This window comes from Ochotona curzoniae, unplaced genomic scaffold, assembly GCF_017591425.1.
Source record: "Ochotona curzoniae isolate NIBS_2020 unplaced genomic scaffold, NIBS_Ocur_1.0 contig_4792, whole genome shotgun sequence".
Taxonomy (NCBI): domain Eukaryota; kingdom Metazoa; phylum Chordata; class Mammalia; order Lagomorpha; family Ochotonidae; genus Ochotona; species Ochotona curzoniae.
Genome location: NW_024466389.1, coordinates 4114294 through 4138355, shown reverse-complemented (window position 1 = coordinate 4138355; position 24062 = coordinate 4114294). Strand labels below are relative to the sequence as shown.

The 24062-nt window shown below is 46.4% G+C and overlaps 1 protein-coding gene across 1 annotated transcript in view; it reads left to right on the top strand.

Annotated features, from left to right (window-relative positions):
• RERE (arginine-glutamic acid dipeptide repeats) overlaps window positions 1-24062 on the top strand; it is a 348281-nt gene that overhangs the window by 161793 nt on the left and 162426 nt on the right. Inside the window, exons 5-6 of the mRNA XM_040987860.1 lie at window positions 18594-18699; window positions 20610-20706. Coding sequence (XP_040843794.1) covers window positions 18594-18699; window positions 20610-20706 — 203 coding nt within the window. The remainder of the gene's footprint in view (window positions 1-18593; window positions 18700-20609; window positions 20707-24062) is intronic.

Below are 24062 nucleotides of genomic sequence, written 5' to 3'. Positions count from 1 at the left end.
TGCTTCCAGCAAAAAGAACCCAAGAGGATATTCATGCTGTTTCCTGCTTTTAATGGGACAGTGTTTAGTACCTCTTTCCCTCTGTCATGGAATAGGAATATAGCCACAACTAAAGTTTTGAACAATAGCCGAATCTGCATTTGGGTTATACACTGATTTGTATGTATATGCAAGTTGAAAACCTCCAATCCTTTTTGCTTTTTAAGAGTCTGATCTATTTTAAAAGTTACCGGTTTATTTTAAATTAGATTTTTTTCAAATCAACATGTGTTTAATGAGATGCTTAGTGGGTCATTTACCATGAGCCTTGACTTAACATCAGGATTTTGATCTTAATGATAAAATTTTCTCCTCATTTTTGTATTTAAAAAGTGGATGGAGAGGAAGAGGCTGGCGTTAATGTGGTGGGGATTATGTTCTTGACTGGATTGGTGCCAAGTGGATTGCTTTGAAATTTGTGTTATGTGGTGTCCTTTTAGATTAGGGGACTTAACTGTTTTGTTGCTTGGCACAGCTCATTTTAATCGCCAGTCATTTAAACCACTCTCACCTTATTTAAATGTCTACTATGAGCCAGGCATTGTGTGAGCCCCCAGGAATAGTTGGCCCAAAACTGTTGACACTAGTGCGCTTGTGGTTGGTTCGCTCGGGTCCTGGAGCGATGGGCTGGTACATAAACTCGTGATGCATTGTGGCTGCTAACGTGTGTGAGCCTCTGACCACTCGGACCGTCTATGCAGTAGTTCGTATGGCATACACGTGTTAGAGGGAGAATCTCAGCAAAGTTTAAAAACTGTTGCCCCCAGGCCTGGTTTTTCTTTTCTTTTCTTTTTTTTTTAAGATTTATTTATTTTTATTGCAAAGTCAGATATACTGAGAGGAGAGACAGAGGAAGATCATCTGTCAGATGACTCACTCCCCAAGTGACTGCAATGGTTGGTGTTGCGCCTATCCAAAGCCAGGAGCCTGGAGCTTCTTCCAGGTCTCCCACACGGGTGCAGGGTCCCAAGGATTTGGGCTGTCCTCGACTGCTTTCCCAGGCCACAAGCAGGGAGCTGGATGGGAAGTGGGGCCACCGGGATTAGAACCGGAGCCCATGTGGGATCCCGTGGCACGTTCAAGGTGAGGACTTAAGGTACTAGGCTATGCTGCCGGGCTCCTGGGCCTGATTGGAATGTAGTTACCATGTCTTGATTTTCATATAAATGTCAAGTGACAGCAGCCTGGGTGAACTCCTTGGGCAGTGGGCCACACAGTCTCCTCTCCTGCGTGAGCTCGGTGCCTTTTCCCATGCAGTGTTTCATTTATGTCCCGATAATTACTTACTGAACTCTGCCAGATTTTGATGCTAGTCTGACATGGGATTGATGTTGTGGCTAGAAGATCATGTCCTACAAGTATCTTTATAGCTATTTCCAACGTTGAATTGTGGAATGGGTTTTGTTATTAATAGCTGATGTGGTGATTGACAAGAGTCAGTTCTTTAGATTAATTTTGAGTGTAAAAGCTTTTCTGAATATAGAAGATTGGGGAAGTTATCTTGATCCTTGCTTTAACGATCAATATTTGGTGTTAGCAGGCAGAGAACTTCTGTATTTCTCCCGAGGTGTTGACTCTGGCTTGCGGTCATCCTGGTCACGGCGTGGGCAAGAGCCGAGCAGGACACAGACACTGCCAGAGCTGTGTGCTGACGCCCCTGCAGCTTCCGGGGCAGGAGCAGAGGCTGCAGGAAAGGCTCTGTGTTCCTCGGAGTCCGTGGAGTGAGCGAGTCTTCTGAAGAGGGTCGCACCCTCAGTGCTGGGGATCGCTTCCTTAAGTGTTACTGTTACTTTATTGTTTCGTTACTAACCCGACAAAAGCTTCTTTTTTTCCCATGTATTTATTCATATGGAGGATCCTTTACTGAATTGTACATGAACTCAAGGAGTGGATGTGGACCGCTTGGAGCTCGGCTTTGCAGTATATCGTATCTTTGACTGTTTCTTTCAGCTTGGGCAGTACTCTTTTTTTTAAAGGCCAGATCATGGAGGGGTGTTGTGGAAAAGAGACCCCTTGATATTTGAAAGGTGAGAAATCTGTTTAGGCCACGTGACGGCTTCCCCCAGCCCCAGTGCTGGGCTCTGCTCGCTTTAATGTGTGTGATAGACCCTGTGGCTGATTGTGTGCAGTAATTGGATGTGAACTATATAAGTGACATTTCATGGCCAATGTGAGTGCACTGTGATGGCATGCGACTAAGGTGTCACCTGCCTCCAGGTTTAAAGGCAGAAACCATATGGAATTAATTACCAGTGCGTATATTCAAAGACGAGCTCAGTGCATTTGTAATGGCCTTAGTCGGCCGTTTGTTATTGTGTTGGACACTGAGTGTGTGTGATGGATAACACCAGTGTTTGCCACGCAGCAAGCAGACACGCTAATGCGGCTGTGAGGAAGACTGCCATCAATGCTTTGTCTCTTTTGGAAAGATGTAATATGTAATCAAAGGAGTTTGTAGGGACAGAAACAGACTGTTCTGATAAAACAGAATCATGCTTGGCTTTCCTTCAGGGCACTCTCAATAACGCCTCATGGATGGCCTCCCGCCTCCTTGGTGCAGTGTGGCCTCAGCCTCAGTGCCCTCCTGCCTGCTTGGTGCAGTGTGGCCTCAGTGCCCTCCTGCGTCCTCGCTGCAGTGTGGCCTCAGCTGAATGGCATCTCACAGGATCAGGGGGATCTGACGACGCTGTCTTCTGCTTTCATGCTTGTTTTGTAAAGCAGCACAGGATGGAATGTTACATTCACTGAATCTTGCTTTCATGTTTCAGGAATAGGCCTTCCATTCAGAAGAAGGAAGAGCATTTGTGAAGGCCAGGGCACCTGTGCGGGTAGGAGGGGTGCCTTGCTCTCACAGGCAGCTGAGAGGTGTAGCCGCCACATGTGTTTCGAAGTTTCCAGTGTAGGAGTGTGTGCACCAGACTGTTGGCGTAGACCCCTGTGCCGACAGCCTCGTGTCCACTCTAATGCTGTGGCTGCTAGTTCCTGCTCTGCCAGGGCAACCCTGCCTGTGGTCTTCGGGAAGGGGATTAAGGAGAGCAAGCACACAGACCTGTGGCACAGGTGAACCATTAGTGATTTGCAAATAGTGTTTTTGAATAAGTAATACATTTACATGCTTTAAAAAACCAACAACTGTGAAGAGAGATATCACCAAGTCAGCCTGTGCTCCCTGGGCTGTGTGCTTGAATTCCTCACCCTTCTCCTGCACAGAGAAGGGTTGTGAGTTTGTTCATTTCTGTCCTATGCAGGATGCACGTGAAAGATGAAAGCCATCCAGTTACACACTGCGGTGCCGCTTGCTCCTAACCAGTACATGTTGGAGAGCTGTCCACTGAGCAGTCGGTGTGGAAACCTCCACATCCTTCGCTTCAGTGTTTCTGTGTCACTCTCAGGTGTTCCCTTGTTTGGAGTCCCCTCCTATTGGACACTGAATTCCTGCAATGCATAGGCTTGCTTCGGTTACTTTGTCCAATTTTATTTTAGAATAAATTGCAGTCAGATCTGGCTTTGTGCCACAGCAAGTTGAGCTGCTGTGTAGGTCACATGCCAAGTCCTGTTGACCCTGCTTCCCCTCCAGCTTGCTGCTAATGCCCTGGGAAGCGGCTAGTGTTGGCACAGGTGCCAGCTGTGGAGACTCCTGTGGGCCATCCTCATCTATTGTGAATACATGGGAATTCAGTGAGCACATGGAAAATCTGTGTTTCTCTATGTCATACACCCAAACCTCCATCATTCAGTCTTTCACACAGATAAATCAAAAATGGAGAAGCAGAGGCCTGCACATCATTGCTGGCTGCTGCTGGACGCCCTTGCCCGGGCCATGCTGTGCTTTGTCTTCTGTGAAACCTCATGAGAACTTGTTCTTGTTCGCCTGTAACCTCACCAGCAGAATATTATCTGCTTGGATGTTTACTGGACACCTTTTTTTTTTGATGCAACTTTAATTTTAACTTTTTTTCTCATGCGCTTTTTTTTGTTTGTTTCACCCTTTGCTTTATTTACAGTCATTTTGATTTAAGTAGGAGGAGTTATTAGTGTAACTCTTAGTTCCCGGATGACTTCCCACAGTCTCAACACGACAGTGCATCCTTTCCCACTGCTTGACACTAGCTTCATCATGGACTGAGTTCCTGTAAGTTAATCTTTAATGGAAATACATAACAGTAGCATACATTAATCCTTACAGTTACATGTCACTTCCTTCTTTACTTGCTTCTCAGCTTTTAACGCTGAGAATCTGAGGAATCCATTTCCTCAGTGTTAATGCAGTCAGCCCTGGCCTGTGGAAGCATTGGAAGTGGCCCCAAAACACTGCTGTCAGAGTTGCTGCATGGCTCCGGACCATCCTGCCCTCCAGTGTAGGATGCTGAGGCATCTGCCCTGGGGGCCCCTCGGGTTTCCTGCCCTTGTCCGCCCTGCCTACCCCCACTGTCTTGTCAGACTGTGTCCCCTTAAGACTGAAGCTGGGCTGCTTGCCGCTTTGGAGCATTGCTGTTATTCTGCAGACTGCTTCTTCAATTCTGTTTCTGTGGTCATTTGTTCTTAGGGCAAGGGAGGAGCTTCTCATTTTTTAGGTTAAGGCAGAGCCCCACTGCAGGTGGTCCTTTATCAGTGTCTGCTGGATCACTTGATTGAGATTGGACCTGTTAGGCCCCTGTCCCAAAGGTGGAGGCATACACTGGGCTGATTGGAGGGACTAGGGTTACAAAACAGACAACACACAGTGGGTCATTCTTATAAAGAGAATGCCAATTTATTCAAAGTTGTTCCTCATCTTTTATAGTCTGCTTGGCTCCTCCCAGTACTTTCCCAATGCTCAAGCAACACCTGAACTCCCCCGAGGGCATCTTAAAAAAAGGGAAGCAGGGAAGAGGGAACTTGGGGTCAAGCCAGGGGCTAAATGTATCAGGCCAACATTGCCCAACCTATTACACCTTGAGAAACAGGCTAAGCTGTAGAGTTAACCCTTGGGAGACCCGGACCTACAGCTATGACGTTTCTTTATATCCTTTGCAGTTAATGAATATTTTGTGGCATAATGCTTTGGGTCTGTTGCAATACCCTGGTTCTTCTTGATTGTTCACGCTGTCCGTGTTGTAGCTGATGATGCAGCACTGGGAACCCCTTGGGTGGGGCCGGCAGGAGTCCCTGTAAGTTGCCTTTGTGCATCTCTTGGCATCTTTTGGATCTTGCTGTTACCCCCAGGCACTCTTACTTTTTGGCGTGACAATTTGTTTACCAGCCTCTTGTTAAAGGCAGTCATTATTATTTTTTTAAGATTTATTTATTTTTATCACAAAGTCAGATATACAGAGAGGAGGAGAGACAGAGAGGAAGATCTTCCATCTGATGTTTCACTCCCCAGGCGGCCACAACAGCTGGAGCTGAGCCAATCCGAAGCCAGGAGCTTGGAGCTTCTTCCGAGTCTCCCATGCGGGTGCAGGGTCCCAAGGCTTTGGGCCGTCCTTGACTGCTTTCCCAGGCCACAAGCAGGGAGCTGGATGGGAAGCAGGGCTGCTGGGATTAGAACCGGCGCCCATATGGGATCCTGGACGAGCAAGGTGAGGACCTTAACCACTATGCTATTGCATGAGGCTCAAAGGCAGGCATTATTAACAATTTCTTGTATATTTCTAAAGATAGGCATGTAAGGTGTGTGTTTTTGTGAATTAGGCTTCAGTGTTTACAATACTGTGAATTTTATCGACGTCTAATGTATTTTTATAGAACAGAAATTAGTAATGTTTCCATGTAGTGAGCACATTGATCCCCCGGTCTGTTCCATCGAGAACTGCAGTGTCCTGTGTGCTCCGCAGAGGACTCTGGGCTGCTTGGGTCCTGTCTGCTTCTTGGAAGGGCGTTGTGTAGGCTATGTTTTGTTGGTTTTCTGTGATGGTGTAGGTTTATGAGGCTCATTCATTCATGATTTTGGATATTTCAATAATTTAGTTGCTGTATAATGTTGCATGGCATGCATATTTCAGATTTACTTAATTCTGTGGATAATTATTGAGTAGTTAGAAAATTGTAAAACATTTCCCTCAGTAATTCAACACAAGTAGGTTACAAGTAAGAATATAGAATGTGGAACTAATTATATGTGAATGAGCTAATTGTCACATACAGAACACCCTACCCAACAACTGCATCTGCGTGTAAAATATTTATCCATTATTTGGAGATAGAGTCATGTCAGCATAGTACTGACGACCAAAGTAGATTATTGAAGAACTCAAGGCTTAGGAGGGTTTATGTGAGGCATCAAAGCAGGCGAAACAATGCCCTGCACTGCTGGTTACTCACTGCAGTCCCTCCTCCTCGATGTGTCTGGATGAGAGTGATCAACGGTGAGGTCAAGGTCACCTGGAGAGCAAAACAGCCTATCCAGCAGAGGGGTCCAGGCTGCTGCTTTGGGTACTCCAAAGCTAATGTTTTTGAACACAAGTAGATTATTTTTATACCTTTCCGCCAGTTAAGTATTTCATAATTTAAAAAATGAAAACATAGTGAAAGAGGGTAGGGAAACTTGAGGGAATTTTCGTGGACCAGCTCAGCCTTAGCAGAGAAGGTGAGCAAGGCATGCACACTTGAGTTTTCGTTGTTGAACTCGTAGGAAGTCATCATTGTTCAGACCTTTTTCTGCTCTGTGTGACAGCCAAGTCACACTACAGGTTTTCCTGCTGTCCATAAGTTTAAGGAAAATAATATCAGAGGAGACTAGTAATAGTGTGGATGAATGTGTAGTGACTTTTAAGCACATCGGACATTTTCGGTCTGGGAGTGTGTGGTTTGTGAAGCTTGGCACAGGGTGCCCTGTGGGCTTGGTGCTTGTCCTGTTTTCTCATGATGAGTGTCACCTACGACAGTGTCAGAGTCCTGCCTGCTGTCTGGCAGATGCTCAGTAAGCACTGCTGATGGGATCTGATGAACTGTGTTTTAACACCGTTTCACTTACCTTCAGTGCTGGCATCACTGCACTTGCATGAACCCTGGACACTTCGTGACCCCATCTTGTTCTGAACCGCCCTGGCTTCTTGTCCGCAGCTGTCTCTTGAAGCAGCTGGAGTTGCAGTTAACTCAGAATTGCTTTGCGCAGTGACTTCAAGTGTTTGGTATCATGGAGAAAGGAAGTCAGTTCAGGATTACGGTTTCTAACAAGTCCTGGCACACTGGCCACCCTGGCACAGCAAGCTATCCTTGTGTGGTAATAGAAATTCTCCCTAAGTTCATTTAATAGTGCAAAAATTCTACCCTAATAATTTTTAAATATCAGCCAAGATGAAAAACAATCCAAAAGTAAAAACTTGCTTTTAAAACTGAATAGAGTGCAAACCATCTTCAAGAGAAGCTCTTCCCTCCGATGTTGTGTTGGAGCTGCCATTTGACGGGGTCTTCCTAACAAATCATCCTGTGGTGGGCTGAGCTGGGCTGTGCTTCCCTGCTGCTTGGCTTCCCTGCTTCCTGTTGCAGCTGCGTTTGCTCAGCTCAGCCCTCACTTCACATGCATCGATGACCTGCGGATTAAGGAGCCTTCTCATTTCCTGCTGTCCCTCCCTCGCACGGCCTTTGTTGTCCAGCCTGTGCACTGAGATGAATTATCAGGACATGTTTGTGTTAGAAAGGTGGAGCAGTTAAAATTCAACCAACAGGTATTAACAGTTAGCAGCCTGCATTTTAAGTTGGATAGGCAAAAAGTAAGCAATTTGGGACAAGACAGATGGATGGACTTACATAAACTAAGAAAAAATAATTTTTTAGTGTTCTTACCAATTTCGCCCTTTTTTACTTAGCTGTTTGAATTTGCTCATGTTTGCTAGCTGTGATTAGATTCCTGTTATTATGCAGACTGACTTCATTTAAACCAATAACTTCTAAACATATATTTTAAACCCTTTTTTTTTAAGATTCATTTTTATTGGAAAGGCAGACTTACAGGGAGAAAGATCTTCCAACTACCAATAAAGCCTAAATTCCAAAATGGCCAAAATAGCCAGTGCTGAGCTGACCCAAAGCCAGGAGTCAGGTGCTTCTTCCGGGTCTCCCACGTGGGCTCCGGGTCCCAAGGCTTTGGGCCGTCCTCGACTGCTTTCCCAGGCCACAAGCAGGGAGCTGGATGGGAAGTGAAACAGCTGGGACTTGAACTGGCACCCATATGGGATGCTGGTGCTTGCAGGTGAAGGATTGAACAGCTGAGCCAATGTGCCTGGCCCCTTCTTTTTTTTTTTTTTTTTTTTTTTTTACTTTTCCATTTTTTTAAAATTATATTTTTTACAAGCTTAACATAGTTAATTATGGTAAAAAGGTTCAAGAGCTATAGGAAAGTGGGTAAGACCATTGTTTCTACATTGCTTTTGTCATCTATTTGGGGTAAAGGGAGAGATAAAGGGAAAAGCCCCACCCAGTTTCCCACCCAGCCCAGGTCCCTGATGTGGGGCATGCTCCAAGGGTCTTGCTCAAGTGGTTTTGATAGTTCAACAGTTAGGAATCGCTGCCAATCTCGCCACTCCAAGCACAATGAGGTCGCTGAAGAATCCACTGGTTGACATAGTCCATATTAAGAGTCTCTGTTTGCCCAGTTTTTCACTGCCAACATACACCTGAGGTGGTTGATTGACTTGTTCTGTCCTCTGTCTTTTCATGGGTAGTGTCTGAGTCTGGCAGTTTGATTGGGGAGAGCCCCAAAGAAACTTTGTCTGAAGTGTTCCCAGACCAGATTCTTGTATGTATTAGCAAGTACAGGGCCCAGTACAGTCCATCACCCCAATCAGCTGGTGGTTACAATCGCTGGGTTGGTTCTGTTTCCAGCCCTGACTTCCACTGGAACCAATGAGTGTTGCAGTCCAGCCTGATTCTGCCCAGTACACACTCAGTCCTCACTAAACCAGTGGGAGCTGCAGCCTAGTCAGAGAGACCCACAATAACCCCCACCAGGCTCTTCCCCCATCCTGGTTTGCCAGTATGTGTAGCAGACTAGTCCAGTCTGTCCCACATCCCATTCAGCTCTCATACACTTCAATGGGCATTGAAGCCTAGTTCCATCTAACCAGCCCAACTATCCAGCCCACACAGATGCTGTTGCATGCCTCTCTGTCTAGCCACCCCAGCCCCTGTCCTAGTTTTCATGCCCTCCATTGGGAGTGGTAACCCAAGATGGAGGAGCCCATTATTTCCCTTCTAGGCCTTTCACACTCCTGGATTATGCACTCTCCAGGTGGTTCTGCAGTGTAACTTGACAGAATTAGCCACCAGTGCTTGTTTCTGCCAGCTGATGCTGCAGCTAAGCTCAACCAACCCTCACCCACTTTAACTTTTTGTTTGCACCGGTAGAAACAGTCAGCCCAGCCTGGCTTTTCCCTGATCTAGTCTGCATGAGGCCCACAGGTGTTGTAGCCCTGCCTAGTCTGGTCTGCCCCCATCCCAGCTCATGATCTTCAGTGGGAGTAGCTGTCCAGCAGGGCGCACCCCCACATTCTCCCTATTCCCCCTGCTGGCTCCGGCCCCTCCCTTCCTGGTTCTCAGGTTTGCTGGTTGGGCACTGTGGTCACATCCAGTACAGGTAACCTCGCCTTGGCATTCCGCAATGTGCACTGGTTTTTGTTGCAACCAAACCTGGCTCAACCCTCACTCTGTTCTGGTGATCAGATTCCCAGTGGATGACGTGAACTGATTCAGCCTGGTCTGCCCCCGACCCATGCCAAATGTATGCCAGTGGGTACCTTTCCATGGCCTGTTCTGGGCTGTTTCCTGTCATGTTTCTTGCGCTTACCTACAGGGACTGTGTCCTGCCAGAGGAGTTGCCCTGGCCCCTCCATCAGAACCTCTCCCAATGCCAGATTTCACGCATACCCGGGGGTTTATGAGCAGCCCTACTCAGTCCACCTCCTGTCCTAGCAGAAACAGTGGCCTTCAACCCAATCTGATTCTTACCGTTGGATGTTTCAGCCCATCCAAAGCTTGTCCACACCCAAACACAGCTCACACATGGCTTGGTAGTAGGGGTGGAGACCTCGTCCTCCAGACCAGGTCCTCCAGAGCACCAGATAATCTAGGATTGTATTGTAGGTTAATAGTTTTTCGTCTTAGTTTATTTTGTTTAATGTTGTCAGTTTCTACTATAGGAAATAATTTCACTTTTGAAAAGATCAGGGTGTTATCTAAAGTTACAGATTGCCAAATGAAATTATCTAGGGCAGACTTTCCTGTGGACGTGCCAGCTTTGTAGCAGAGGATATAACGGCTTCCTAGTGCCACTGGTGATCCTTGTTTCAATAAAGCTCTAAATATTAGTTGAGATCAAGAGCTCAGTTTTCAGACAGAAAAGGACCTTGAATTGGAAGCCAGGCCACAGCTGGGTGTTGGACTTTAATTCTTTTTCCTGTTTAGCTTGGTGTTCACAATGGAAATGCCTTACTGTATGAATAAGAATAGCATGTCCTGTTTTGAATTGGTGTCTCAGCCATATCTAATGGAATGTGTCCTTGCTCACTGGGGGAGCGCACGTACAGCATTTTAATGGCCAGAGCCAGAAAGGGCCCGTGTGTGCAGCCCATTGACTTCATCGTGACCGAGCTGTCCTTCAGTGTGGTCCAGGGGCTCAGGGCCCAGCTGTTGTCATCGTGGTCCCTGCGTAGCGTTTGTCTTTTCCTTCTTTCATGAGAAGGGAAATGATGAGTTCCAGCTCTACAGTGGAAGGCAGAAGCAGAAGCGGATAAGAGTCTAATATAAGAGAAACATGTAGGTAGATCACATGTATTGTAAGCTTAGCTTTCAGTTAAAATAAATTAGCTAAATTTAAATTATAAATTATAATTTATATTAACATGTAGTGCTTTTATTGCTGTTATTAAATGAATTCATAAGCAAATCTTTGAACTTTTTATTTTCCAATACGAAAAATGATGGTGAGATATAGCCTACCTAAGCAGAAGTTCTTTGAAGTCCTCAATAATTTTCAGTGATGCAAGGAAGCCTGCATTGGCAACATTTGAGAACCGCTGTGTAAACTATCGACGTGGAATATTATCGAGATGCAAAATCTATTCAGGAAGGGATTCATCTTGGCTTTTGTCTACAGGTTTCACAATTGTAAGCACAGCAGCTGTGAATTGGGTTTTGGTAAATGTTACTCGGACATGAACTTGGAGTCCTCGGAATGCCTGAATTTGGTGTTCATTTTGGGGTGTGTGTGTATTCGTGAAGGTTCTTCAGAGACAGAGTCAGTAGGAATAGTATGTGGATGTTTTAAAAAGAGTTAGTGGAAGATGGAATAAAAAGTGAACTACTTTTGGTACAGAAATTGTGGAATCTCTTCATGTGGGGGGTGTGTGTTCACAAAAAGTTCTTGAGGATTTATTAGAAAAAACTGCACAAGTTACACAATTTTTGTGCCTAAATAAACGGTTTCCCATAAACTTTTTGCAGTATGCTTGCTCACACATGTGTGCACACACACAGCTACTTGTATGGGAATTGGCACACTCGATTAAGGAGGCACAGCAGCCCCTCAGAGGCTGTTTTGTCTACAGACTGGAGAGCCAGGCAAGCCGGAGACATGCTCAGTTCCAGGTCAGAGAAGCAGGTGAAGTCACCTTGATTCGTCCAAGGTCAGAGGTCCAAGAGTAGCAGAGGAGGGGCTGGAGACCTGTCTCCAGTTTGAGCGCTGGTTCCCGTCACGCTGTTTGGTTTGATCTGGGGTCCCATGGTGCCTGTCCTCTTGGGGGCTGGTCTTCCCCTGTCTGACGCCCCCAGTCACAGGGAGGAACCCTGCTGAACCAGCCACCTGGAGAGTTCATGAGTTTCTGGGTGTTAGTCTTCCAGTGCTCCTGAGTGTAGAGCTTGGTCTCTGTGGTAACTTTGAGGACATCACAGTATGATGCATGCGTCACAGGAGAGGCCACGTTCTATCAAAACTACACAAGCGCTGAGTTTTGGTCTCTTCATTGAAAACAAAAACAAAAGTCCCCACAGAAACCAATAATTAGTGGTGTGAAAATAGGAGTCTTCACCTGTAATGTAAGCCCCACATCGAAAACGTCTTACTGAGTTTTGATTGATTGCTTGGTTAGTGGTTGAGGGACAATTTAATTTTCATGCAGTTTGATCCTATCATGACAGTGGGGTTTTTTAATGTCCAGATTAAACCATAAAAATAATTTAACAAAAGAAAAGTTTTTGTAAGTCATCATCAAGAAAGTGTGTTGTTGAAATTATTTCTGATCATTCCAGTCTTACCTATCAGTACCTTATAAAGTACATCCTTGGGCCCGGCACAGTGGCCTAGCGGCTAAAGTCCTCACCTTGAATGCCCCCCGGGTCCCATATCGGCACCAGTTCTAATCCCGGCAGCTCCACTTCCCATCCAGCTCTCTGCTTGTGCCCTGGGAAAGCAGTCGAGGATGGCCCAAAGCCTTGGGACTCTGCACTCCCGTGTGGGATACCCGGAAGAAGTTCCTGGCTCCTGGCTTTGAACCAGCATAGCATTGGCCGTTGCGGTCACTTGGGGAGTGAATCATCAGACAGAAGATCTTCCTCTCTGTTTCTCCTCCTCTTTGTATATCTGACTTTCCAATAAATAAATAAATCTTTAAAAAAAATAAAGTACATCATCCTTCTATGGGGGTTTTGTGTAACCAGTTACTTCTGTCTCTTGGCTGGAAAGTGTAAAAAGCCATCTGCCCCTTGCTAGAGTTCCACCCTCGTGCTTCAGCATTTGATACAATGTGATTTAAATCCTGTGCTGCCCCAGGACTAATGCCATCTCTTGAAAACTGTCTTTCAGTTTGAGTGCCACTGGTAGGTTTTGAAAATGGGCTGGTAACCTTGACTCCAAGTGCTGGAGGCAGTGAGCCTCTTGGTCAGCTGGATAAGACCTGCTTCTCTGGTTCTTTCATCTACAAATTTTTCATAGAAAATAATTGAGGGGGGCGTGGAATGCTCACATTCAATGTTGGAGTGCCTCCGATAAAATTCTGCCTCCACTTCTGATCCACATTTGTGCTGATATGCCTGGGAGGTGGCAGACCCAAGTGCTTGGCGTTCCTGCCACCCCACAGAGAATCCTAGCTGCTGTACCAAATGCAAAGTACTTTTGCTTTTGAAGATTCATTGATTTGTTTGAAAGGCAGAGTGACTAAGGGCAAGTGGAGGGGGGGAAGAAGGAACTTCACAAGCTTGCTACTCAAATGCCCCACAGTGCCTGGGATTGGGGCAGGACCAAGTTGAGGAACCAGAACCATCCTGGTCTCTCCACAGGCAGCAGGCACTTGGTGTTTGTTGGAGAGCCTGGTGGAGTCTTTGGGGGGGCTGTTCCTGTTCCAGCTTCCTGCTTGTGTGTACCCTTGGAGGCAGCAGGCAGCACTGAAGTATTTGAGTCTCTGAACACCCACGTGGGAAACCTAGATCAAACTTTTGGCTCCTGTTTCCGCCTGGTCTAGTGTCTTCCAAGCAGTGTGTAGGGAGTGAGTCAGTGAGTGGGAGATCTCTGTTGCTTGCTTCTCTCCTCTCTACCTTTCAAATGAAAGAAAGAATTAAAGAATTGATGATGCTGCTTCTGAGTAAACGCCTTCGTAGTGCCTGCATGTATCTGTTTGAAAATGGATAATCCTCGGGCCCGGCGTGGTGGTGCAAGTGGTTAAAGGTCCTCGCCTTGCACGCCCGGGATCCCATATGGGCGCTGGTTCTATCCCGGCAGCCCCGCTTCCCTTCCAGCTCCCTGCCTGTGGCCTGGGAAAGCAGTCGAGGACGGCCCAAAGCTTTGGGAACCTGCACCAGCGTGGGAGACCCAGAAGAGGCTCCTGGCTTCGGATCGGCATAGTATCGGCCCGTTGCGCTCACTTGGGGAGTGAATCATCGGACGGAAAATCTTCCTCTCTGTCTCTCCTCTCTGTATATCCGCCTTTCCAATAAAAAATAATAAAAATAAATCTTTAAAAAAAAAAAAGAAAATGGATAATCAGTCATCATAAACAGGGTCAATTTTGTCTGCGAGTGTGTAATGAACTGGTAGGCCCTGGGGAGGGGGTGTTTCCCCCTCCTGGCTTTTGCACGGATCACAGTCCTGTGGAAGCTGGCTCCTGCATCCTGCAATCCTTTCGGGCACCCTGAACCCTGGGAGATTAAAGAGCATTCTAGGATGTTTACTCAGTTACAGTGAGAAATGTCCTTGTTCTCAATCCACACTCACAAGAGGAAACAGACCAGTTAGTAACCCAGTAGCTGAAGGAGATAAGGCACCAGATACTGTGATGATTTGTAGAGTAAGTCCAAAGTCTTTTACTTTTTTTGCTTTATTTGAAGGAGGTTGAGGAAAAGGGAGGTAGAGAAGAGGGAGAGATAAGAAAGAAACAGGGAGGTAGGGAGAGAGAAAACCCAATTCTGCCCTGTTTTAAGAAGAGACAGTGGAGGCAGTATTTCAGCTTCTCCCTGGTCTGGTGCCAGTATCAAAACTCGGAGATGTTATTTGCCCAGAGTCACACAGTTTAGTAATTTGCAAAGCCTGAGGCTGGCACCATGACACACCCAGCTAATCCTCTACCATGTGACATTGGCATCCCATTTGGGCTCATGGTTCATATCCCAGCTGTTCCACTTCCCATCCGGCTCCCTGCTTGTGGCCTGGGAAAGCAGTGGGGAATGGGCCAAAGTCTTGGCACCCTGCACTCACTGGAGAGACTTTAAAAAAAGCTCCTGACTCCTGGCTTTGGATCAGCCCAGTTCCAGCCGTTGTGGCCATTTAGGGGTGAACCAGTGGATGGAAGAGCTTCTGTCTCTCTCCTTTCTGTTTTTTTTTTTTTCCAAAGCCAAGTTGAAACCCAGGCATGCTGATTGAAATTAAATGAACCGTGATTTATTTCTGGCTTTAGTCTTCTGATTTTGAGCAGATTCTTAGGCTAGTGAAGGTAGGAATTGAAGATTTCCAGCCACTCCTGTGTGACCCCGGTGGCTTTGGGAACATTTCCCGGGAGAGGCCGTGCTGTCTGCTTCCTCAGTGTCCCTGCGTGTGACTTTCTGATCTGCAAACCTTTAGGAAGAGAATGATCAGACAAAGCTTTTGTGCAGCTGTAGAAAGCACCCTAGGGGCTGACATTGTAGTGCAGTGGGTTAAACCTCCCGTGAGGTCCAGTGCGTGCTCCAGCTCCCTGCTCATGGTCCTGGGGAGGCAGTGGAGGACGGCCCGGGCGTCTGGCTGCTGCCAGGCACACGCTTCAGGCTGCCTGAGAACTGGCTGTTGCTGCCGTGTGGCGAGTGGAGCTGTGGGTGGAAGTCCCATCTCCCTCTCTCCCCTTTCCCTGTGCCTTTCACATAAATCTTTTTTTGAAAAGATCAGAGATTTCTTGCACATCATTTTACCCACTTGTTTTTGTTGTTGTTGTTGTTGTTATTGTTGTTTTTTAATCAAGGAAAGTAATCTAGCATAAAAGCATCATTTCATTCACCTTTCAGGTTGTCAGGAGATCCCACTGAGGTCAGTGATAATTTTAGGTAGAACTGCAAGCTTAGATTCCCTCAGTTTAGGCTAGTTCCCCAAGCGACAGGATAAGGCTTCTGTTTTTTTGGATATTTGACGGTTAAATTGGGAATATTGTGACTTCTGCAGTTGTGTTTACTGTCTTAGGATTCTGAATGCTTTTAATGCAATGCTGCCACTCCCTGGTTACTGAGCGGTAGCACATTGGAGAGGATCCTGCAGCTGCCTTTGTAATGTCTTTTGTTGGCGATCATGGAGCTAACACAAATAAACCTGAGGGTTTTCTGGGTGAAATCAGTGAGAGCACCTGGTAATGGGGACATACCTCACAAGGCGTCAGAATTTCTGGTTTGGTTTTGATAAACAAGCATTGTAAAACATAATTGTTAACATTGGACATCTTTACGCTTCGGGAGGGGTGTGTAGCTGGTGAGACGCTGGTGCTTGCTCTGCCGAGTGATTCTTTGCTGTCATCATTGCACCATCTCTTACCAGCTCTCTGACTTCCAGATCATTCTCTTTCCCCAGAAGTTGCCCTGTTCTGGTGAAGAAATGATTCCTGCCATTCTCAGTAAAGAATTGTTTTCTGTGAAACACTGGCTACGATCAGTCGGTCACTCACTCACCGGGGACAGGTTCTTTGAGCACCGAGATCTACTGCTTCTGTCCTTTAAAGTGGTTAGTTCTTTCAGGTCAGGTTCAGCCCCACCAGTTCCCTGCACAGGAGCCTGTCAGAAAGTCTCAGTGGCAAGCCCAGAGTCCTGTGGCTGGACCAGGGCAGAGCTGGGTTGAGCAGTCACAGGTTCCCCAGCACCGCCCTCTCTGCACTGTGGTGCTGCAGCCAAGTTCTGGCTCTGATACTGCTTTATTGTTGTTGTTTGGTTGGTTGATTTTTATTTATTTTTAAAGGTCTTTTTTTTTTTTAATTGCAAAGTCAGATATATAGAGAGAAGCTAGAGACAGAGAGGAAGATCTTCTGTCCAATGATTCACTCCCTAAGTGATCGCAGTGGCTGGTGCTGAGCTGATCCGAAGCCAGGAGACAGGAACATCTTCCAGGTCACCCTCGCTGGTGCAGGGTCCTAGGGCTTTGGGCCATCTTCTGCTGCTTTCCCAGGCCACAAGCAGAAAGCTGGATGGGATACTAACCGGTGTCTATATGGGATCCCAGCACATGCAAGGCGAGGATAGTCAGCCACTAGGCTGCTGCACAGGGCCTAGTTTTTTTTTTTTTTTTAAGCAAAGATTTTTAAAAAAATTTTTATTTGATGGGCCTGGCAGCGTGGCCTAGTGGCTAAAGTCCTCGCCTTGAACGCGCCAGCATCCCATATGGGTGCCGCTTCTAATCCTGGCAGCTCCACTTGCCATCCAGCTGTAGGCTGCTCCTCCCCAGCCCTTCCCTGTTCTCTCCCTGCTTTGTGTTTAAGGTCTTCCTGACCCTGCAGTTTCTTGTCTTGCCCAGGGAAGAAACTGTGGCTTTTGTAGTGTCTGGGGGGAAAAAAAAAGATTGACCCTTTACCTTCCTGAGTTCCTGGCGCAAAAATCCTTGGGCTGCCCTGCGTGACCTCCGACCCCGCCTATCAGACTGACCTGTGCCGTCTCCCACTCAGGCTGGCTGTGCTCGCCTTGCCTGTGGGGCAGGCCAGGCTGCAGTCAGGATGTGGGCTCTCGTTCATGTCCCCGGGTCGTGTTCTTGTGCTGCATGCAGGCGGCTGTGTGGGTCACCTGTGTCTTATTTCTTGACTGTCTTTAAGCCTAGAAAGACTCTGTTGGGATCCATTCAAGTAATTGTTCTTTCTCTTTACTGCTCGCTACACACAACATTTACTTCTCTTTCCCATGTGTAGCATCAAGTGTGTAGTGGCTGTGTTGTCAGTGCATTCTGAAGAAACCTGGACGGGCACAGAGAGGACTCTGCGTGTGGATGTTCTCTCTCCACAGGCAGGGTTAGCCACAGCAGCAGGGATGTGCTGTCCTGCTAGGCGTGTCTGCTCGGAGTAGTCACAGACTCGCAGTCTTGGTATGCTTGATATTTACTTTGGGATAGCAGTTTGTTTACTCTGGTTCTGTAAATGGCCTGAGTATTTCAGTAAAGATTCTTTGGAGCCATCTTGGAAGGGTTAGCACAGGCTGTGCTTGTATTTATGACTTCTTGTTAAACCAGGAAACGTTTTCCTTCATTAAGGAGGCCTCCTTTGACATCCCTTAGTGTAAAGACATGTCGTTTACAAGCATGAGGCATTTCTTGAACTTTACTCTCATTCATTTCTAACCAGTAGGCCCATGAGGAAGGGGTGAAGGGGTGTGGAATTGAGGTCACCTTTTGGGTTTGTAAAATAAGAATGGAAGGAGGATGGATGGGGAGGTGGGAATCTCGTTATGCTCTTAAGTCTGTGTACATGAAAAAGATGGAATGTGTTCCCTAATATGGAAAGGAAGGAAAGAAAGAAAGAATGGGGGAAGGGCAGTAAAGTAGTTTCTGAGGTCAAGGGAAACCTTAATGCGCTGTTGGTTTCATGAAACAGCGCTCAGAAGCCTGCCTCAAGCTGCTGCCCCATAGCGGAAAAGCAGGTCTGACCCCTGTTCTTTAATGAGCTGGACACAATTAAGTTTATTAATGATTCCATGGTTAAGTGTTCTGTAGGCATTTACAGGAGCCTGGTCAACTTGGAACTCTCCGTTGTCCGTGTACAAACTGTTCCGTCCACCGGAGCCTTGTGATCACTAAGGCGGGTTCCTGCTCTGGGCGCGCAGCAGCCCACACCCACCTGCCTTGTTCCGTACAAGTGTGGCACTGAAGTGGAGGGAGACTCAGACAGCCTGGGAGAGCTGAGTTTGTGCAGTACCTGGCTCATTGAATGGACGTGTGCTGAGAGCAATTGTGAATATTTGCCAACATGATTCAGGGTTAAGGTAGTAGGATGCACGGGGCTAGGGTAACTGAAATTGTAACATGGAATGAGTTAGTTCATCACACTGGGGGCCCTTCTGCCGTCCGCCTGCTGACAGCGGCTTTGCTTCATGGGTGTGGTGTGCACTTCCGGGCCCCTGAAATCCTGTTCCTAATGCTGTTAGATTTTCCTTTTCAGAGTAAGAGGGACCATCTGCTCATGAACGTCAAATGGTACTACCGTCAGTCTGAAGTTCCAGATTCTGTGTATCAACATTTGGTTCAGGATCGACATAATGAAAATGGTAAATATATGCACTGGTTTGAGTCTTATTTGCTTAGTTTTGAGTTAGGTTCTTTCTAGAAACATTCTTTAAATGTGGATGATCACTGTCAAAGTTTTCTTTGTGAAAAAGGTTTTATGAGTAAGACTACATTGCAATGTCCTTATTTTTCCTAATTGCTATCATTGTTGGTTTTTTATCTTTTAATTTAAACCTCTAGACATGTTCTGATGATAGCATTTCCTTTGAGATAGGACTTACCAGAAATAACAGTAAATTCGGGTTTTAAAATTTCTGTTCTTTGCTGGCATGGTGGTGTAGCAAGGCAATCCTCTGCCTTGTGCTGCTGGGATCCCTTATGGGTGCCAGTTCATGTCCCAGCTGCTCCGCTTCTGACCCAGCTCTTGACTTACAGCCTGGGAAAGCAGCAGAGAATGGCCCAAGTCCTTGGTCCCTGCACCCACGTGGGAGACCTAGAAGAAGCTGCTGGCTTCTAGCTTTAGGTGAGCGCAGCTGTGGCCATTGTGGCCATTCAGGGAGTGAACCAGTGGGAAGAAGAGCTCATTCATATGTCTCTCCTCTGTAGATTCGGACTTTCACATAAAAATATCAGTTTTTAAATTCTTGTTCTCACCTAATGACAAGCAAGTCATATTTACAACTCGTTTGGAATATATTTGTTTTTCTTTGCAATCACTTGTATTATTGAGATGCTTTGTACCAGGTGGGACGCTTGAGTTCTCTCAACAGAGCTCTGTGAATTACTTGTTAGGATTCCGCTTGATTCCAAGAACACTGGGAAGGTAGTTCCCGGTTACCGATTGTTTTTCTTGTTTTCTCTCCCAGCGCTGTGGTTCTGCTAACGTCACTGACACACGAGATGTGTGTGGAATGTGTGTTATATTGTTTAGACATATACAGGCTGTGAGGTGCTAGTTGACTTCCGTTGTCACTTGCTGATCATTTTGGGCCCGGGGGCGCTGTCCGGCCCTGAAGCCTGTGCTGTCCCCTCCGTCGCCCCGCAGGGCTGTGCTGTCCCTCCCGTCGCCCGGCAGGGCTGTGCTGGGAGGTGCTAAGTGAGCATGCCGCTTGTCTTGTCACAGTCTTGAAATGATGTTTTATTTTGTATTTTATTAGTTTACTTCTTTGAAACTGTGAAAATGCCTATTCAAAGAGTCAAACTTGTTTCATTTTAAAATATTGACTTGGTAATGTTTTTAAGTCTATGTGGTTTCAATCCATTTTGGAATATTTAGCAATAAAAAATAGTGAACAATATCACAAGATATTTTAGTAGTTGAAAAATTAGTGGGAAATAAGTTTTTCTTCTCTTCTGAAAGGGTATTTATTTGGGAGACAGAAAGAGACCAAGAGAGATGCAGATTGATCTTTCATCCACTGGTTTGTTGCCTAAATGTCCTTTGACAGGCAAAGCTGGGCGAGGCTGAAGCCAGGAGCCTCGAACTCAGCTGGAGTCTCATGTTGGTGCGGGGATGTTAGTGCTTGAGCTGTCCAGCTGGGGCTCCCCCGGTGTGCATTATCAGGAAGCTGAGATTGGAGGTGCAGTTGGGATTCAAACCCAGAGCTTCTGGCACGGAATGTGGGTGTTCAAGCGATACCAGCCATTATACCAAATGCCTGTCCCATTTTTCTCGTTTTTCTTTTAATGCTTATTAACACATGTCAGCAAACTGGAAGGATTTAGCAAAGGACAAGGAAAATTGCAGGATCCGTCCTGAGTCAATCAAGCTGTAAACCTTGTTGTTACTTTGCTGTTCCTCTGCAGCTCACTGAGAGTGCGAATCACAGCTCACTATTTCTTAGGCTCTTTACTGGGAGGTGAACCTGCAGGAAATGTTTTATGAAATTTTCCTACTTGTTTGGGAACTTCAGTTATCCTAACTAATTGATAATAATTTATTTTTTGGCAGACTCTGGAAGAGAACTTGTCATCACAGACCCTGTTATCAAGAACCGGGAGCTCTTCATTTCTGATTATGTCGACACGTACCATGCCGCTGCCCTGAGGTCAGTCCCCCAGCTGTGGCCTTTGACGGGAGGGAAGTGGTGGGATGCAGTGCTCAAAGTCTAATCGTTCCTTTCTTTTGTGTTAAACTGCTCTTGCAGGCTTGGTAACCTTGAACTTCTGTGTCAGTTTTGGGTTATTGGCATTGCATAGGTTACCTGTGTCTTCACTAATCTGTCCCTCCAAAACCCATGTCCTTGCTGTTATTGTATATTTCCTTAAATATGGTTTTCTTGGTATTGTTTCTTAAACTGTTTGTGGTGAAGTGTTTTGTTGGCCTGTATGTAGTTCATCCTGTCTTTTTTTTTAAAAAAAAAAAAAAAAAGGATTTATTTATTTGGAAGGTAGAATAACAGAAAGGGATGCATAGACAGATCTTTTGTTTGTTTTTAAGATTTATTTGTTGGGGTCTGGCGCGGTGGCCTTAGCAGCTAAAGTCCTCGCCTTGAACGCACCTGGGATCCCATATGGACGTCGGATCTAATCCTGGCAGCTCCACTTCCCATCCAGCTCCCTGCTTGTGACCTGGGAAAGCAACCGAGGACAGCTGAAAGCCTTGGAACCGTGGAGACCTGGAGGAAGTTCTTGACTCCTGGCTTCAGATCGGTGCAGCACTGGCTGTGATGGTCACTTGGGGAGTGAACCATTGGATGGGAGATCTTCCTCTCTATCTCTCCTCCTCTCTGTATATATCTGATTTTGCAATACAAAATTTTAAAAAGATTTGTTCATTTATTTTTTTTTGAAACTCAGATATACAGAAATGAAGGTCTTCTGTCTGCTGATTCACTCCCAAAGTGGCCGCAGTGGCTGTAACTGAGTCTGTCTGAAGCCAGGTGCAAGCAGCCTCTTCTGGGTCTCCTGCATGGGTACAGGATCCCATGGTTTTGGGCCATCATTCACTGCTTTCCGTGGCCACAGCAGAGAGCTGAATGGGAAGCAGGCCAACTGGGACACGAACCGGTTGGTGCCCATATGAGATCCTAGTGCACAGAAGACGAGGACTTTAGCCGTTAGGCTACTGCACCAGTCCCACACACACAAATCTTCCACCCACTAGTTCGTTCCCTAAATGGCCATGATGGCCATGTTTGAGCTGGACCAAAATAGGAGCCTGCAGCACCTTGCTGTGTTTCCAAATGAGTGGCAAGGGCCCGATGGATACTTTTGCCTTCTAGGTGTGCTTGTAGGAAACTAGTTCAGAAGTGGAGCAGCTGAGACATGAACCTGCACTCAGATATGAGATTGCATTATCATCACAAGCAGCCAGTTAAGCAGCTTGCCCCTTTATACCCTGTTCACTTAGGCCCTGCCATAAGCATAGAACAAGTCAGAACATAATGAAGCAGAATTGGCAGTGTGTTGGTAAGAATTTAGCCACGTTTATGACAGTTTTGTTGAAGTATTCTTTTAGTGGCCTCTGTTCAAAATGTTCCTTCTAACAAGCTCAGATGGCGGCTGGGGTGTGGGTAAGGAGAAAACATGTTTGATTTAATTCTGAGACAGAATGTACCAATGCAGCCAGTATTATTGTGTTGGGTAATAACACCGCAAGTCAGCTACAACTCTCTGTGCTGCCTCTTGGCATTTCCTTTACCTCCCTAGACATGGCTCATCATATATTCTTGTATTTTGTTTATGTGTGGCAGATTTTAAATGGTAGTACAACTAATATTCTCTTTTAAAATTGTTTATTGGTGGGGCCCGGTAGCGTGGCCTAGCGGCTGAAGTCCTCACCTTGAACGCCCCGGGATTCCATATGGATGCCGGTTCTAATCCTGGCAGCTCCACTTCCCATCCAGCTCCCTGTTTGTGGCCTGGGAAAGCAGTCGAGGACGGCCCAAAGCCTTGGGACCCTGAACCTGTGTGGGAGACCCGGAAGAAGTTCCTGGATCCTGGCTTCAGACTGGCATAGCATTGGCCTTTGCAATCACTTGGGGAATGAATCATTGGACGGAAGAGCTTCCTCTGTTTCTCCTCTCTGTATATCTGACTTTCCAATAAATAAATAAATCTTAAAAAAAATTAATAATTGTTTATTGGTACCTGAAATGATAGCCTAGTAGGCTAATCCCCCGCTTGCAGCACCAGCATCCTTTGTAGACACTGGTTTGTGTCATGGCTTCACCACTTTTGAACTAGCTCCCTGCTTATGGCCTGGGAAGACAGAGCAGAGTAGCTCATGTCTTTGGAGCCCTAACCATTGTATGAGACCTGGAAGAAGCTCCTGGCATTGGATCAGCTTAGTTCTGGCCTTTGAACCCCCCTGGGGAGTGAACCTGCAGATGGAAGATCTCTTTCTCTCTCTGTCTCTCCCTGCTTGTCTGTGCCTTTCAGATAGAAATAAATAAATAAATAAAGCTTTAAATAACTATTTGAGTGCATTGAGAAGGAATGCACAGAAAGAAGGGGGGACCTCCTGTTTTTGATCATCTCCTTAATGGCTGCAGTGGCCAGACTTGGGCCAGGTTGAAGCCAGGAACCGGGAGCTCATCCAGGCGTCTCACATAGGTTTAGACTCCAAGGACTTGAGCGATCTTCTGCTGCTGCTTTCTCAGCTCATTAGCATGGAGCTGGAGCTGAAGAGGAACCTTTACACGTGTGAGTGCCAGTCGCACAGTCAGTTGCTTTATCTGCTGTACTACAAAGTTAGCAAAACAGCTTTTTGTTTTTTTGTGGTTGAAAAGTCAGATATACAGAGAGAAGGAGAGACAGGAAGATCTTCCGTCTGATGCTTCACTCCCCAAGTAGCCGCAGCAGCCAGAGCTGAACCGATCTGCAGCAAGGAGCCAGGAACTTCTTCCAGGTCTCCCACACAAGTGCAGGGTCCCAAGGCTTTGTGCTGTCCTTGATTGCTTTCCCAGGCCACAAGCAGGGAGCTGAATGAGAAGTAGGGCCACTGGGACACGAACCATTGCCTGTATGGGATCCTGGTGTGTGTAAGGCAAGGACTTTAGCCACTAGCCTACTGTGCTGGGCTCTTTTATTTTTCTATGATATGTCTATTTGTATTGAAAAGTCAGATTTACAGAGATAAGGAGAGATGGAATAATACTTCATTTCCTGTTTCGCTCCCCAAGTGGCCAGAGCAATCAGAGCCGAGCCATTCTGAAGCCAGGAGCCAGACACCTCCTCTGGGTCTCCCAAGTGGGTGCAGGGTCCCAAAGCTGTGGGCCATTCTCCACTGCTTTTCCAGGCCAAAAGCAAGGAGCTGGAGAGAAAGTGGAGCAGCTGGGACATGAATGAGTACCCACATGGGATCCCCGGCATGTTAGGTGAGGACCTCAGCCAGTAGGCTACTGCGCTGGGCCCACAATTTTTTTTTTTAAATGAATGAATGAATTTGAATGGCAGAGTT